The sequence below is a fragment of the Cydia splendana genome, chromosome 17 (genome assembly GCF_910591565.1).
Source record: "Cydia splendana chromosome 17, ilCydSple1.2, whole genome shotgun sequence".
Classification (NCBI taxonomy): domain Eukaryota; kingdom Metazoa; phylum Arthropoda; class Insecta; order Lepidoptera; family Tortricidae; genus Cydia; species Cydia splendana.
The window spans coordinates 10,087,847-10,101,022 of record NC_085976.1 but is presented as its reverse complement, the minus strand read 5'-3'; the positions used below and the strand labels follow the sequence as shown (position 1 = coordinate 10,101,022).

The 13,176-nt window shown below is 39.0% G+C and overlaps 1 protein-coding gene across 1 annotated transcript; it reads right to left on the bottom strand.

The window, feature by feature from the left end:
• Positions 1-2,204: 2,204 nt before the first annotated feature.
• On the bottom strand, positions 2,205-4,188 carry LOC134798754 (probable ribosome biogenesis protein RLP24). The gene is made up of 3 exons (XM_063771127.1): positions 4,040-4,188; positions 3,640-3,962; positions 2,205-2,424 (listed from the first exon to the last, which is right to left on the bottom strand). The coding sequence occupies exons 1-3, from the start codon at positions 4,118-4,120 to the stop codon at positions 2,250-2,252; spliced, it is 579 nt and encodes a 192-aa protein (XP_063627197.1). The 5' UTR covers positions 4,121-4,188; the 3' UTR covers positions 2,205-2,249.
• Between the last annotated feature and the right edge of the window lie 8,988 nt (positions 4,189-13,176).

Below are 13,176 nucleotides of genomic sequence, written 5' to 3'. Positions count from 1 at the left end.
GAGGCAAAGGCGACGACAAGGTGTCTCAGTACCGGTTTCCACAAACTTCTCTTGTCAGACCTGTGGTAGACCATGTCGGTCTCGCATCGGTCTATTCAGCCACCAAAAACGGTGTTTCTCCGGTGTTACACCATAAATCGTCTGCTATAGACGAAAAGGCCTATGATGGATGTGTTACAGATATAAAAATGAGACAAAAAAAAAAACGCATTTATTAATAATTTTATTTAATTCAGAGAAACAATTGTATGCACTGCAATAAATGAACAGTTTTTTCACTGCAGTATTAAAACATTCACTTTGTAAGTTAACAAAAACCATTGTTTAGATCACTACATTTATACTCTGTATTTAAATAAAAGTAAACAAAATCTACCCTCAAATGTCCCAAAACATCCCACTGAAGCTACTAGAAAATTATCTCCAAAACCGCACACAAAGAGTTAAAATAGGAAACCACATCAGTGAGGAATCCAATATAACGTTTGGTGTGCCCCAGGGTAGCGTGCTTGGACCAACCTTATTCCTTATTTATATAAACGGACTCTGTGACATACAAATAAAAAATGGTCATATTGTTTCCTATGCAGATGATACCGCTATTGTTTTTTCCGGAGAGACATGGGCAAATGCTAAAAATCATGCAGAACAAGATCTATCCATAGTAGCTCACTGGCTTAACTCTCACTTACTTACACTTAATACAGCTAAAACCAATTATATCTGCTTCACAAACTATAAAAGTTCTCAACCAAGTAATGATTTCAGAATCAAAATCCATACATGCATTAATCCACAAAATTGTTCCTGTCCTTCTATTTCGAAAGTAGATAATACTAAATATCTTGGTATTTTACATAGTCTAATAAAACATGGTCTTCCATTCCCAGAGTGACACGGGCCTACGTCACAACAACATGGCCGCTATATATAGCGCTATCGCATATTATCATATAGCGCTGTCGCATGATGACGTAGGCCCGTGTCAGTTAGGTGACCTAGAAAAGACGGGAATGGAGTACCAGGCGGAGTATATTATTATACCATGGTATTTTAGTTGACCAACGACTCACCTGGCATTTGCACACTGAGCTAATAATGTCCCGTACCAGAAAACTAATTTGGATCTTTAAAAACCTGAGACACATAGCCTCCAAAAACCTACTGAAGCAGATATATTTAACCCTAGCTCAATCTATCCTTACTTATTGTATACCAGTTTGGGGAGGCGCCACAAAAATGAAATTTCTAGAACTTGAAAGAGCTCAAAGATCTCTATTAAAAGTAATTCATTTCAAGCCTTTTAGATACCCTACCATAGACCTGTATAAGCTATCCGACGTTTTATCTGTTAGAAAACTATACATTCTTTTTACCACTTTAAGACGGCACAAATCTTTGCATTTTAAATCCATTGTACAAAATAGAAGAAGAAAAGATAATATTTTACCAACCACGTCTATTAACACTACCTTTGCGAGTAGACAATACACCACTAGATCGACTAAATTGTATAACTTCATCAATAAACAAATAAACATTTACCATTTACCTTATTATGAATGCAAAAAATATATAATGGACTGGATTAAGTCGAAAACATACCATAATATAGAAAACATATTACTAAACATTGCTGAAATTGAATAAATTTACTTATATACATACATCCAATGCACATAAATACGAAAAGGAAAGAACATACATCATACATAGATCATAGATACCGAACTCATGTTTTATATATTATTTCAAGAGAATACGTTATGTTAGTTTGTATTTCATTAGATATTATTGTAATATAATTAAGAGTTATTGTTAAAATAAGAGAAGAGCAGTACCTCTTAACACAGGTAATAATTTACTTAAAAAGAGGTACTAAATACTATAATGTTATCTGTAATTTACTCTTGATTGAATAAATAATTTTTGATTTGATTTTGATTTTTTTGATTTGAAATGGCTCCTTCAGCCAGTTGAGAGTAGATGAAAACATTACATGACCAACAAATGTAGGTTAAAGTCCAGTAAATGTTATAACTATACCCGAAAATGTACAGATTGTTTGTTTACTTTTATTTAAACACGTAAAGATACAGAGTATAGGTATATTCATTTTACGGATGCATGACCAGAGTGAATGTCTTAATACTATTATTTTTGTGGATATCTACACTCTGTTTTACACACAGATTTGACTGCTTAATGGTGAGTCACATTTAAAAAAGAATACATTTTGGAATAACAAATTATAGTTCAATGTTCCCTCCATCTTCAATCATTTCTCCCACTGCGGGCACCATGACGGGAGCCTCAATGATTTGTTTGCGGCCCTTAGCATCCACAACTTCAATGGTTTCTGGTTCAACTTCCATTTCGGTCTCTTCTTCAGCTAGTCGCTGTTTGAGGCCTGCTGCTGGAGATCTGCGGGTGAAAATGGATGGTAAAAATATAGTCCATCTAACCTGACTTCCCACTGATTTGAACAGAACAAAGTGTGAGAGAGTTATATTATAAACACCATGTTTTTATAAAGCCAAAGCTGCGTCAAATATCTAGGACTCCACCTCGACAAGCAGATATCAAATGCAGGAACTTATACTGGCTAATTGGAAGACAATCAACTCTAACACTTAACAACAAACTACTCATATACAAATGTATAATAAAACCGATATGGACTTATGGAATACAGCTATGGGGATCAGCCAGCAACTCAAACTTAGAAATACTTCAAAGATTCCAGAACAAAACCCTAAGAATGATCACGTGTGCACCATTATTGGTCAGAAATAGTGAAATACATGAATACACAGAAATACCAACTATAAAACAAGAGGTAAACGAATACTGCAAAAAGTACAAGGAAAGACTTCAAAACCACTGCAACGAATTAGCCAGAAACCTGTTAAACGAACAAGACTACACACCGAGGCTAAAAAGATGGCACATCCTAGGGCTAGACCAGAGACAATAAGCCCCCACGTAAACTGGTGATGGTGCTCAGTGGAACACCACCCTAAAAAGCAACTTAAAAAAAAAAAGAAACAAACCATCTGATTATGGCTAGAACAGCCGATTGCAGATTTAAGTTGAGAGAAAAAAAAAATGTTTTAATAAAAATATGACTTCATCTTTGCAAATTTCATGCAGAAATTGCAGTTTGCTTGGTGTGACTCTAAATTTTTGTGGACCGTATATATAAATGGGACTCCTATTATTTATATTTTGACGTATGAGACTATTTCAAGCAAATTGGCACATTTCATTGTGTCAGGCTGTCAGATTGTGCCTCCTTCTCTCTTTCTAATAAGTATTGTACAAGTCTGATAGTAAAGTCCCCAAAAAATTATGTTGAAAAATAACAATTTTTCTGCTTTTAATCATCATACTCAAAATTTAAAGGAACGTTAATTAATGATACTTTTACATGTGTGCACAATCCATAATCCCACAGGCCTCCATTTGCCATGGGCCTCCATTGGTTAAGACACTATTACCTCCATCAATTGTTTGAGAATAAGATTGTATACTGTGTCACCTAATTATAATATTGTTTACGGAGAATAATCAAGCTGATATGCATTAAGTATGTTTCGATTCGATTGCATTACTTTGATGTTTAAAAATATCACAAACCTGATAAGTGAGATATCCCTCTGCACTTCTCTAACATCCCGCTGCCACTCAACCTCGCGTCCTTTCCTCAGCCGCTGCATGATGTAGTTGTTGGACCGCTTCTGCCTAATCTCCTCAACCTTCTTCATGGCTTCGATGGTCTTTGTCCATAACTCCCTGTTGTACTTCACGGGAGCGTGACGACGCTTTTCGAACTCGAACGATGGGTCAATAGCCAATTCCTTGCCAGCGGTCTTACGGTAAGCTTTGGTCCATTTGGTTTTACGCGGGTTCTTCTTCTTTTTGAACGCTGCGTGGCATTTTGAACGGCAGAATCTGAAAATCTGATCGGTGTATTGGTTAGTTACAAAACTTGGTGAAATAAAGTTTTTGTGATGGAAAATTATGGAAATCATTTTACCTTGCAATCGTTTCTCACGAATTGGATCCCATGTCCAGGATATATCCTAGAGGAGCAGAAATAACACGTTTCTATACGCATTTTTCACACGTGCTGTGTTTTGATTATGACAGCAACGTCAAAAAGGAAAATAAATATGGCTGACTTTAGGGTTGCTATTTAAAATGATAGTGGCGCTATCGGTATATAATTTTACCGAAATAAATATTTACTTTCTATAGTTATTTTATATTTATTACAATAAAACTCCTTTTATTTATATTTTTGGTAAAAAAATATCTAAAGTCAAATTACCCTGCCATCTATGGACAGTTATAAGAAGCATAGTTTGTCTACTCGCCCATAGATGTCAGTACAAGAGTTAGTCTATTCGAAAACAGTCTATTCGACACTAGGTGTCGCTCTCAATCACATTTTTGATACGGGGCAACTTAAACCAGTTGGAGTAAGCCCCGGTTAAAGTGCCTATAAGTAGATAACTAAACTTTTCAGTTGACTGTCCGATTTATAGCTTTCCTAAAATACCGCACTGTTTACTCAGCGGCTGGATGTTAATCGTCTAATTACTGCACTGTTGCATCAGAAACGGGCTATTGCGAGTTGGTTTTATGTTTCGTTGAATTTAAATATGAAGCGATTATTCTATGGCAGTAATTAGGTATTATTATATATTAATCAGTAAATTTTTAATTTTATGTCATGTGCATTGGTCACAATTCATAGGTATTTTTTTTTAATAAAGTTTTTTAGCAATTCGAACGGGTGTCAGGGTGAATACGTAGGTAGGTACACCTAATTATGCTAATTTTCGTTCCTATAAACATATCATTTATTTATTAATTACCTATAGGGTAGCTAATAGAGGTACCTACAGAACATTTATAAACTAGGTACCTACCTAGTTTTCCATATTTCTGGGAGTCAATACAGAAGAATAGCAATATACATAGATTAGTATTTATCATACATAGATATACTTTTTTTATGTTGGGTTTTTCAAGCACTTTTTTAGCCTTTTTAATTGAAACAGCATCTGATGTTCTTAATCTTGACAAAACCGTATTTATTTCAGTGAAATACTTCACGTAGTAAGATACTGCAGCGAGCCAAGTACCCCACCTTGTAATTACTGGCTTAGGAGGTAAAGGCAAATTTGGATACATTTCCTTTAACAGTTGCACTCTACTAGGAGACTTTAAAAATACTTTTTTCAAGTTAGCTATCAGGGTGTCTACGTCCGGATATTGACATCTTATTTGCTCTGCCACACGATGCAGAGCATGAGCTAAGCATGTAACGTGTTTCATATTCGGTAACACACTTTTTAAAATTCGCCCCGCCTTCAACATATACGCAACGCTGTCAGTACATAAGAGAAGCACATTATCGAGTTGATTTTCATAGCCTTCTCCCCACATTTTTTCTAAGCAGTCTGTAACAAACTTAGCAATAGTCTCCCCATTCACTACCGTGAGCACTTTACACGCTATTAAATAAGTTTTATGAGAAACGGTTGCATCCAAAGGTTTCACCAAGAAATGGACCACGTATCTGCCTAGAAAGTCTGTCGTTTCATCTAACGAAATCCAAATTTTTTTATTTGCCACTTCACTGCGTATAGCTGCTATTCTGGCTTGATAAAACTTGTCCAGGTATACTTTTCTTATTGTCGATTCACTGGGTAGAGTACGTAGAGGCTGATTTGTACAAGTGCATCAAAAATACTTCTGGAAGAAGGTTGTGAATGCTGGATTTTCGATTTGAACCCATGGGATATTGCAAAGTATGAGGAACTCGATCAGATCAAAGTAAAAACTTTCATTTGGTTGGTGATGTAATCCTTTGTGTACAGGTCCTTCGATGTGTCGCTTCACTGTACTCTTTCTGCATCCAATATTAACGTCACATTTAGTACAATGTATTAAATGTCTTGTTGAATCAAACTCTAAGTCGGGATAGGATTCAATCCAACTCAGAATAGTTTCTTCCTTAGCTCGCCGAGGCATGTTTAGCTAGATAAGAAGTTCCACTTAGTCCAATCACAAGTAAATCAGAGTCCAATTAGGGATAGCCAACGTCGTCACAATAAGATGATCGATCACAAAGTCCGGTAAACAAGCCAAAGTCGAATTGAACCAACCATGAGTAATACGTGCGAACTTAACGAACAGAAGAACATAAGTAATCTTAAAATACTTGCCTTGTTTAAAACATTATCTTTCAACTAAAAAGAGATAGCATGACAAATATTGGCATCTGTTGCTACTGTCCCACCCTGCCCCGAGCTCTTCATAGAGGTAAACAATAGAAAGTTATCTCAAGGTCGAACCAGGTAAAGATAATTTAAGAATGCACTTAGAAAAACAACATGCAAATGCAAAAAGAAAACTGATAAGACGTGCTTATTTTCTTTGTTTGCATGGATGTCAAAGTTAGTGTATCTACTTCATATTTTGTCGATGCCATATTCTATAGTAACCAAAAAAAAAAAATCACACATAACATTTCTGAACTAAACATAAACTTAAAATTTTTCATATGAAATCCCGGGGTTAAAAGCTATGTCCATACTAAGCTTACGCACCGAGTTCCCGTGAAATGGCACTACCTATTCCGATCACTGGTTATTAGTAATATGACCTGGATGCTAAAACTGCCGGGAGACCATCTCTATTGTCAATGAGTACCAAATAATGACATCATACAAATAATCATTGCCAAATTTCGTAAAATGTAAATTATAGCTATACCATGAGTCACACATACACGTGTGTTAAGTACATGTAATGAAAGGTTATTAAATTTATTATGATTCACCTAAACATTGTTTGTAAAAAAAATGTATGGGTTAAGAGCTAGAAACAAAGAAATACCACTATTTATGGAAAAAGTTTTGATGCATAATTTCCACATATTTAGTCCAATTTTGATTTTATTGATATCAGTCTATGACTTCAGACGTCATCTTTAATGTTTTAGTACATTGCTTTTAACGTCCGACTTTTGGTTTGGTTGTAAAACCCAAATAATCGAATATTTTTTACATCATTTTGAGATTTTTGTAAATGACTCTTAAACTGTTGTATATTTTGGTACACACTGTATAAATTAAATATAGCATATTTAATTGGCTTTCATTCAATACCCCACACGTGTATACATGTGCCATGCATAGTTTGGGTGTAATATGCAATATTCGCAACGAGGCGGGAGTCATTTTGATGACGTCATTCCGCTGAAGTAGATGGCCGGCGCCGCTGTCTCCCGGCAGTTTTGGAGACTCAATGCCATGCCCAACAACATACTAAAAGTTGGTAGCGGTTTCCTGATCTGAACTATCTCTTCGACCGTTTCCCATAAGGCATAGTACTACAAGCGATGTCAATTCAATAGCAATTATTGTAACAAGTAATTTAAGAATAATTGAGGTAAATTGTATTTGCCGTTCTTACTTAGGTACCAATGACTTTTTCGGAACTTATGTACGAAATATCATTTGATATTTACCAGTCGCTTTTCGGTGAAGGAAAACATCGTGAGGAAACCGGACTAATCTCAATAAGACCTAGTTTACCCTCTGGGTGTGGAAGGTCAGATGGCAGTCGCTTTCGTAAAAACTAGTGCCTACGTCATTTCTTGGGATTAGTTGTCAAGCGGACCCAGGCTCCCATGAGCCGTGGCAAAATGCCGGGATAACGCGAGGAAGAAGGAAGATATTTCAATCTTCCGTTGTAAATTCCACGTGGCGCGCCATATCTCTTATTCTCGTCTAATTATATTTATTTTTATTTATTCCTGGCTTTACACCACCCTTTAAGCTGGGCTCTAGAGCAAGAATACGACTGTGTGTAAATTGTGCCACTCTCTATTTTTACGTGTCTCTGTACCTATGAAAGTAAAACGGTAATAAGTGTGCAGGTGGTCCGCCCCACATGCCCGCTGCGTGGTCCTGACATATGAGGCGTGAGGAGATTCCTCATTACCTCATTACTGTGCTGTACCTCAAATAACAATAAGAGGCTTATTTCCAAACGTACGTACATATCAATATAAAGATGATAACAATCTGATTTTAATATCAACTAGCGACCCGCCCCGGGTTGAAAAAACTTTCTTCTACTTTTTCCTTAACCGGAGTAACTGTGAGCTTAAGATACTTTACAGCCACGGGTTGTCTGAATTGCAATTTATACTGGGGGGTTGACAGTTCGACTCACCAGGCGCATTGTACATCCTATACATAGGTGTATTTAATGCGTTTCGCTTCTGGTCAGAATTAATAGCGATCGCGCTCATTAATAGCAAATTACTTGTTGGTACAAACGCAGTCTGAATACAAATGGTGGTTTAATGTGATGGTTTTTGAAGTTGTATTGATGGTTTTAATACAGCATGACGACCTGGGGCCTATTGCATGATAAAATACAAGCTAATACAATTAGTGATTTTACATACAAATCACTAATAGTATTAGCTTGTATTTTATTATGCAATAGGCCCCTGATCAAGTTCACTTTTTTGTTCTAAAGATTGATGTAGGTACAAGTATACTTACTGCATTATTTCTGACGTTTTGTAACAAAAATTTAAAATATAAGCTAAGGTGGTGTTGCGAACGCAACCTTTATTTGTATAAACCTAATGCAGTAGCTAAACGCAGCCGTCGGGCTCGGCTAGTATTTGGAAGCTTTTTCTAAAGCACCAATAGGAGCGCTCCACGTACCCTGTATCGCGGCCAATTAGAGGCACCTAAATCTAAACCACCACTTTGTACTTTCAAATTATGCAAATCACTCTTTCATTAGCCTCCATACAATCACCACACCACTTCTACATCTAACCGTTTAGTCAAGAAAGCCCGTGTAACCAGTACCTTTTGAAAATTATAATAGTTTACTTCAAATCGAAGCTTTTTATTTGAGTCGTCGAGATCCTGACCTGCACGGCGGCTACAGTGGGGTAAGACTATCACCGCGGTAAGACTATCACTTGTATGGAATCCTCATACAGCTTGTCTTGCCCCGAGCAAAATAAACTATGTTAGTCTTACCCCATCTTACCTTAAGCAAGTTGACTACTCAGATTAATGAGAGGCAATAAACTACGTTTCGCAAAACGCAACTATGATTTTAATTTCTTTAAAAATGCATGATTGCATGATCTCTGGGGAAACTTTTGTACCTACTTAGATAAGGATGAAGGAAGGATGTCTTTCGGGTAATGGTAATGATGATTATAAAATCGCAGGCTTGTATATAGCTAAACCAGAGTACCTAATTCATATTACAACTTTTAGGGTTACGTACCTCAAAAGGAAAAAACGGAACCCTTATAGTATCACTTGTGCGTCTGTCTGTCTGTCCGTCTGTCACAGCCTATTTTCTCGGAAACTACTGGACCAATTAAGTTGAAATTTGGTACACATGTAAATTAGTGACCCAAAGATGGACATGTTTTTTTTATAATTTTAAAATACATAGGTTTGAAGTTATTTAAGAAAATAGCCAAAAAATTACCATTCCCCCCTCTTTATCTCCGAAACTACTGGGTCTTAAATTTTGAAAAAAAATACACATAATAGTTCTTTACCTATAGATGGCAGGAAAACCTATTAGAATTGTGCAGTCAAGCGTGAGTCGGACTTATGTACGGAATCCTAGAAACGCGAGTCCGACTCGCACTTGGCCGGTTTTTTTAAAGACGAACTTCAAATAGGTACTTTTAACATTGACCGTTGTTTCAATGAAATAAGATAAAACTGATAAAACGGCGAAGTGTGCCTCTTACAATGCAGGGCCATTGTGTTACAATTCCAGCATTGTCATTTTACGCGTGTCACCTCGTTTGTCACCATTGAATGCGACGTGATTTTCAGAGTTCCGTAATTTCTTATTGAATGCAAGGAAAAATTCTAAATTGTAACCCCGTAAGTTCCCGCGTACTTGTACAAGTATTACAAATTAAATTCGAGTTATGAACTTTTATAGAAATAAAAGAAAGTTTCAAATTCAAAAGCGCAAAAAATCGCGTCTTACGAGGTGCATTTTAACCACTATTAAAGCTATTTGAAGTGAAAACTTCTTTAGCGGCGCTGTGCACTTTTTGTGATGGGGAAAAAATGTTAAGCTCGCGACAGGTCACGTGACCGACAGATTCGTAAGACGTAAGACGGACACGTGACCTGATCGAAAAACTGTTACCAGGTCATTGAGTTTTCATTCTACCCGTTTTTTCAATAATCCTCATTGGATACTGCCGGCCCGGTATCCGGCAGCATGCCCGACTCGGCTGCATTGGAGAATTTCCTCCAGCCGCCTACGGACTAAACCCCTCCACCCTGTAAAGTGTTTTGTTAAAAAAAAAGACTTCTACCCGTTGTTTTTTTACTGGACAAACTCTTCCAACACGCACTTACAACATTGCACTGCCATAACACAAATAAGGAAGCAATACCTAGACCAGCGTAGTGGGTTTTTCAGGGCTATCACAATAGATCATTACTTCTTGTAGGAGCGACACAGAAGGACCATAACTAAACGCACTAATAATAAAAGTGCAACGAAAGGAAAGGAACGTACTTACGTACAAACGGAAGCCGTTTGTGTCACCATTGTTATGGGTTTAGCGACAAAAATTACGCAAATATATCTATGTAAAATGATGTATTATATACTGCTGGAATGACTAAACAGGAGTTAACTAATTAAATTAAAGTGATAGATTGTCGCTGGCTCCCCTCAAGTTGACGTGATTGCAGCTTAACCCTTTATCAGGCTTAGGGATATAATATTTCCCACATACGGCACTTCAAACATGTACATATTCTAATTTCGATGAGTAATTCGAGTGTCATTTTTGAACTGTCAGCCTGGTAAAGGGTTAAGAATAGGGAGATGATTTTCCGGAAGCATGTCATTGTGTGCCAGTTATATATTGTACCATGTAACTATCCTGGGCTGTCCCATCTAGCCATTACCAGAAATCGATCTAAAGTCATCTAGCCAACCGTTTGCAATGTGCCACAAGCTGAAAGAGCCTTAGCGGTTTCCATTACCTACATAGCTCACCTGCTAGAATGGTTGTTGTTTGCGGGTTGAGGGCCCACCATCATATCGCCAATTCAGCGGGGTATTTATTCAGGCTATGTAGGTAACTGACATTTTAATGAGAGGTCTTATACGGAATCCGCCAAGTATGCACTTGCGCTTGCCCCGAACATATTTACATGCACGGGAGGGACGGCGGCGAAAAAATCGCACGTTTCATCCGCCATTAACATACACTCCGTAAGAATCACAACTACGCCGACTATTGATGCACTTATAAAAATGCAGGTATTTTCTTAAACACTTCGAACACTTGAATTTCTTCAATGGAGTAGGCATGCAAGAGTTCTCACGATTTTCCTCAAAAAAGCTTGTGGTATAAAATAAAATAGGTAGGTAGGTAAATTGAGATATAAGTACGTGTAAAGATGTTAAGGGGTATATAAACTTTTAGAACACTGATTTTGTGGCCCTAGACTCCCTAGCAAAGACAAATAGATTTTTCAAAAAGCATGTTGTTTTTTTACTTTTGACATTGGAAATGTCTTTTCGTTCGCTCCAGTATACGGTCCGATTTCACGAAAAAGTGCGATCCCCTTATATCTCGGAAAGTTGTGAAGATATGATATTAAAAAATAGGCTCAAAAGACGCATAATCACGAGAGCTGTAAGGTGCAAAAATAATTATTCGAGAAAGTCAAAAACAAAAAAAGTTATGGTCGAAATAGTGAAAATAAAATTAAATTTTTTCCGAATTTTTGATTTTGGTGCTCGATAATTTGGAAACGAAGAATGATATCAAAAATTTGAGAAAAACGGCTCTGGACAATTTAGTCAGCTACAATTTGAGCCTAAAACAAAGACGATCGGGTTAAGGGTTTGCCCTGTAGCCTAACCTTAAAATAGTCAAAAAGTCAGAACGACATTTTTCACAGGACATTTATGACTTCATGTTTCGCAGAGTTCGTTATCGGTGTTTGTTGTGAATTATCGGGATTATGACGGCAGAATAACACTTGCACTGCGTGGGCTTTTAAAATCGCTGCAGATTTTTCTTGGTCTAACTCGATAGATAGAGACTGTTTGAGACGGGCGTAGATAACGCACTATTCGACAATCTATGCATTCTTGTGGTGGTGGAAATAGAAATAGAGATAGAGGCAGAGGCAGAGGCAGAGGCAGAGGCAGAGGCAGAGGCAGAGGCAGAGGCAGAGGCAGAGGCAGAGGCAGAGGCAGAGGCAGAGGCAGAGGCAGAGGCAGAGGCAGAGGCAGAGGCAGAGGCAGAGGCAGAGGGAGAGGGAGAGGGAGAGGGAGAGGGAGAGGGAGAGGGAGAGGGAGAGGGAGAGGGAGAGGGAGAGGGAGAGGGAGAGGGAGAGGGAGAGGGAGAGGGAGAGGGAGAGGGAGAGGGAGAGGGAGAGGGAGAGGGAGAGGGAGAGGGAGAGGGAGAGGGAGAGGGAGAGGGAGAGGGAGAGGGAGAGGGAGAGGGAGAGGGAGAGGGAGAGGGAGAGGGAGAGGGAGAGGGAGAGGGAGAGGGAGAGGGAGAGGGAGAGGGAGAGGGAGAGGGAGAGGGAGAGGGAGAGGGAGAGGGAGAGGGAGAGGGAGAGGGAGAGGGAGAGGGAGAGGGAGAGGGAGAGGGAGAGGGAGAGGGAGAGGGAGAGGGAGAGGGAGAGGGAGAGGGAGAGGGAGAGGGAGAGGGAGAGGGAGAGGGAGAGGGAGAGGGAGAGGGAGAGGGAGAGGGAGAGGGAGAGGGAGAGGGAGAGGGAGAGGGAGAGGGAGAGGGAGAGGGAGAGGGAGAGGGAGAGGGAGAGGGAGAGGGAGAGGGAGAGGGAGAGGGAGAGGGAGAGGGAGAGGGAGAGGGAGAGGGAGAGGGAGAGGGAGAGGGAGAGGGAGAGGGAGAGGGAGAGGGAGAGGGAGAGGGAGAGGGAGAGGGAGAGGGAGAGGGAGAGGGAGAGGGAGAGGGAGAGGGAGAGGGAGAGGGAGAGGGAGAGGGAGAGGGAGAGGGAGAGGGAGAGGGAGAGGGAGAGGGAGAGGGAGAGGGAGAGGGAGAGGGAGAGGGAGAGGGAGAGGGAGAGGGAGAGGGAGAGGGAGAGG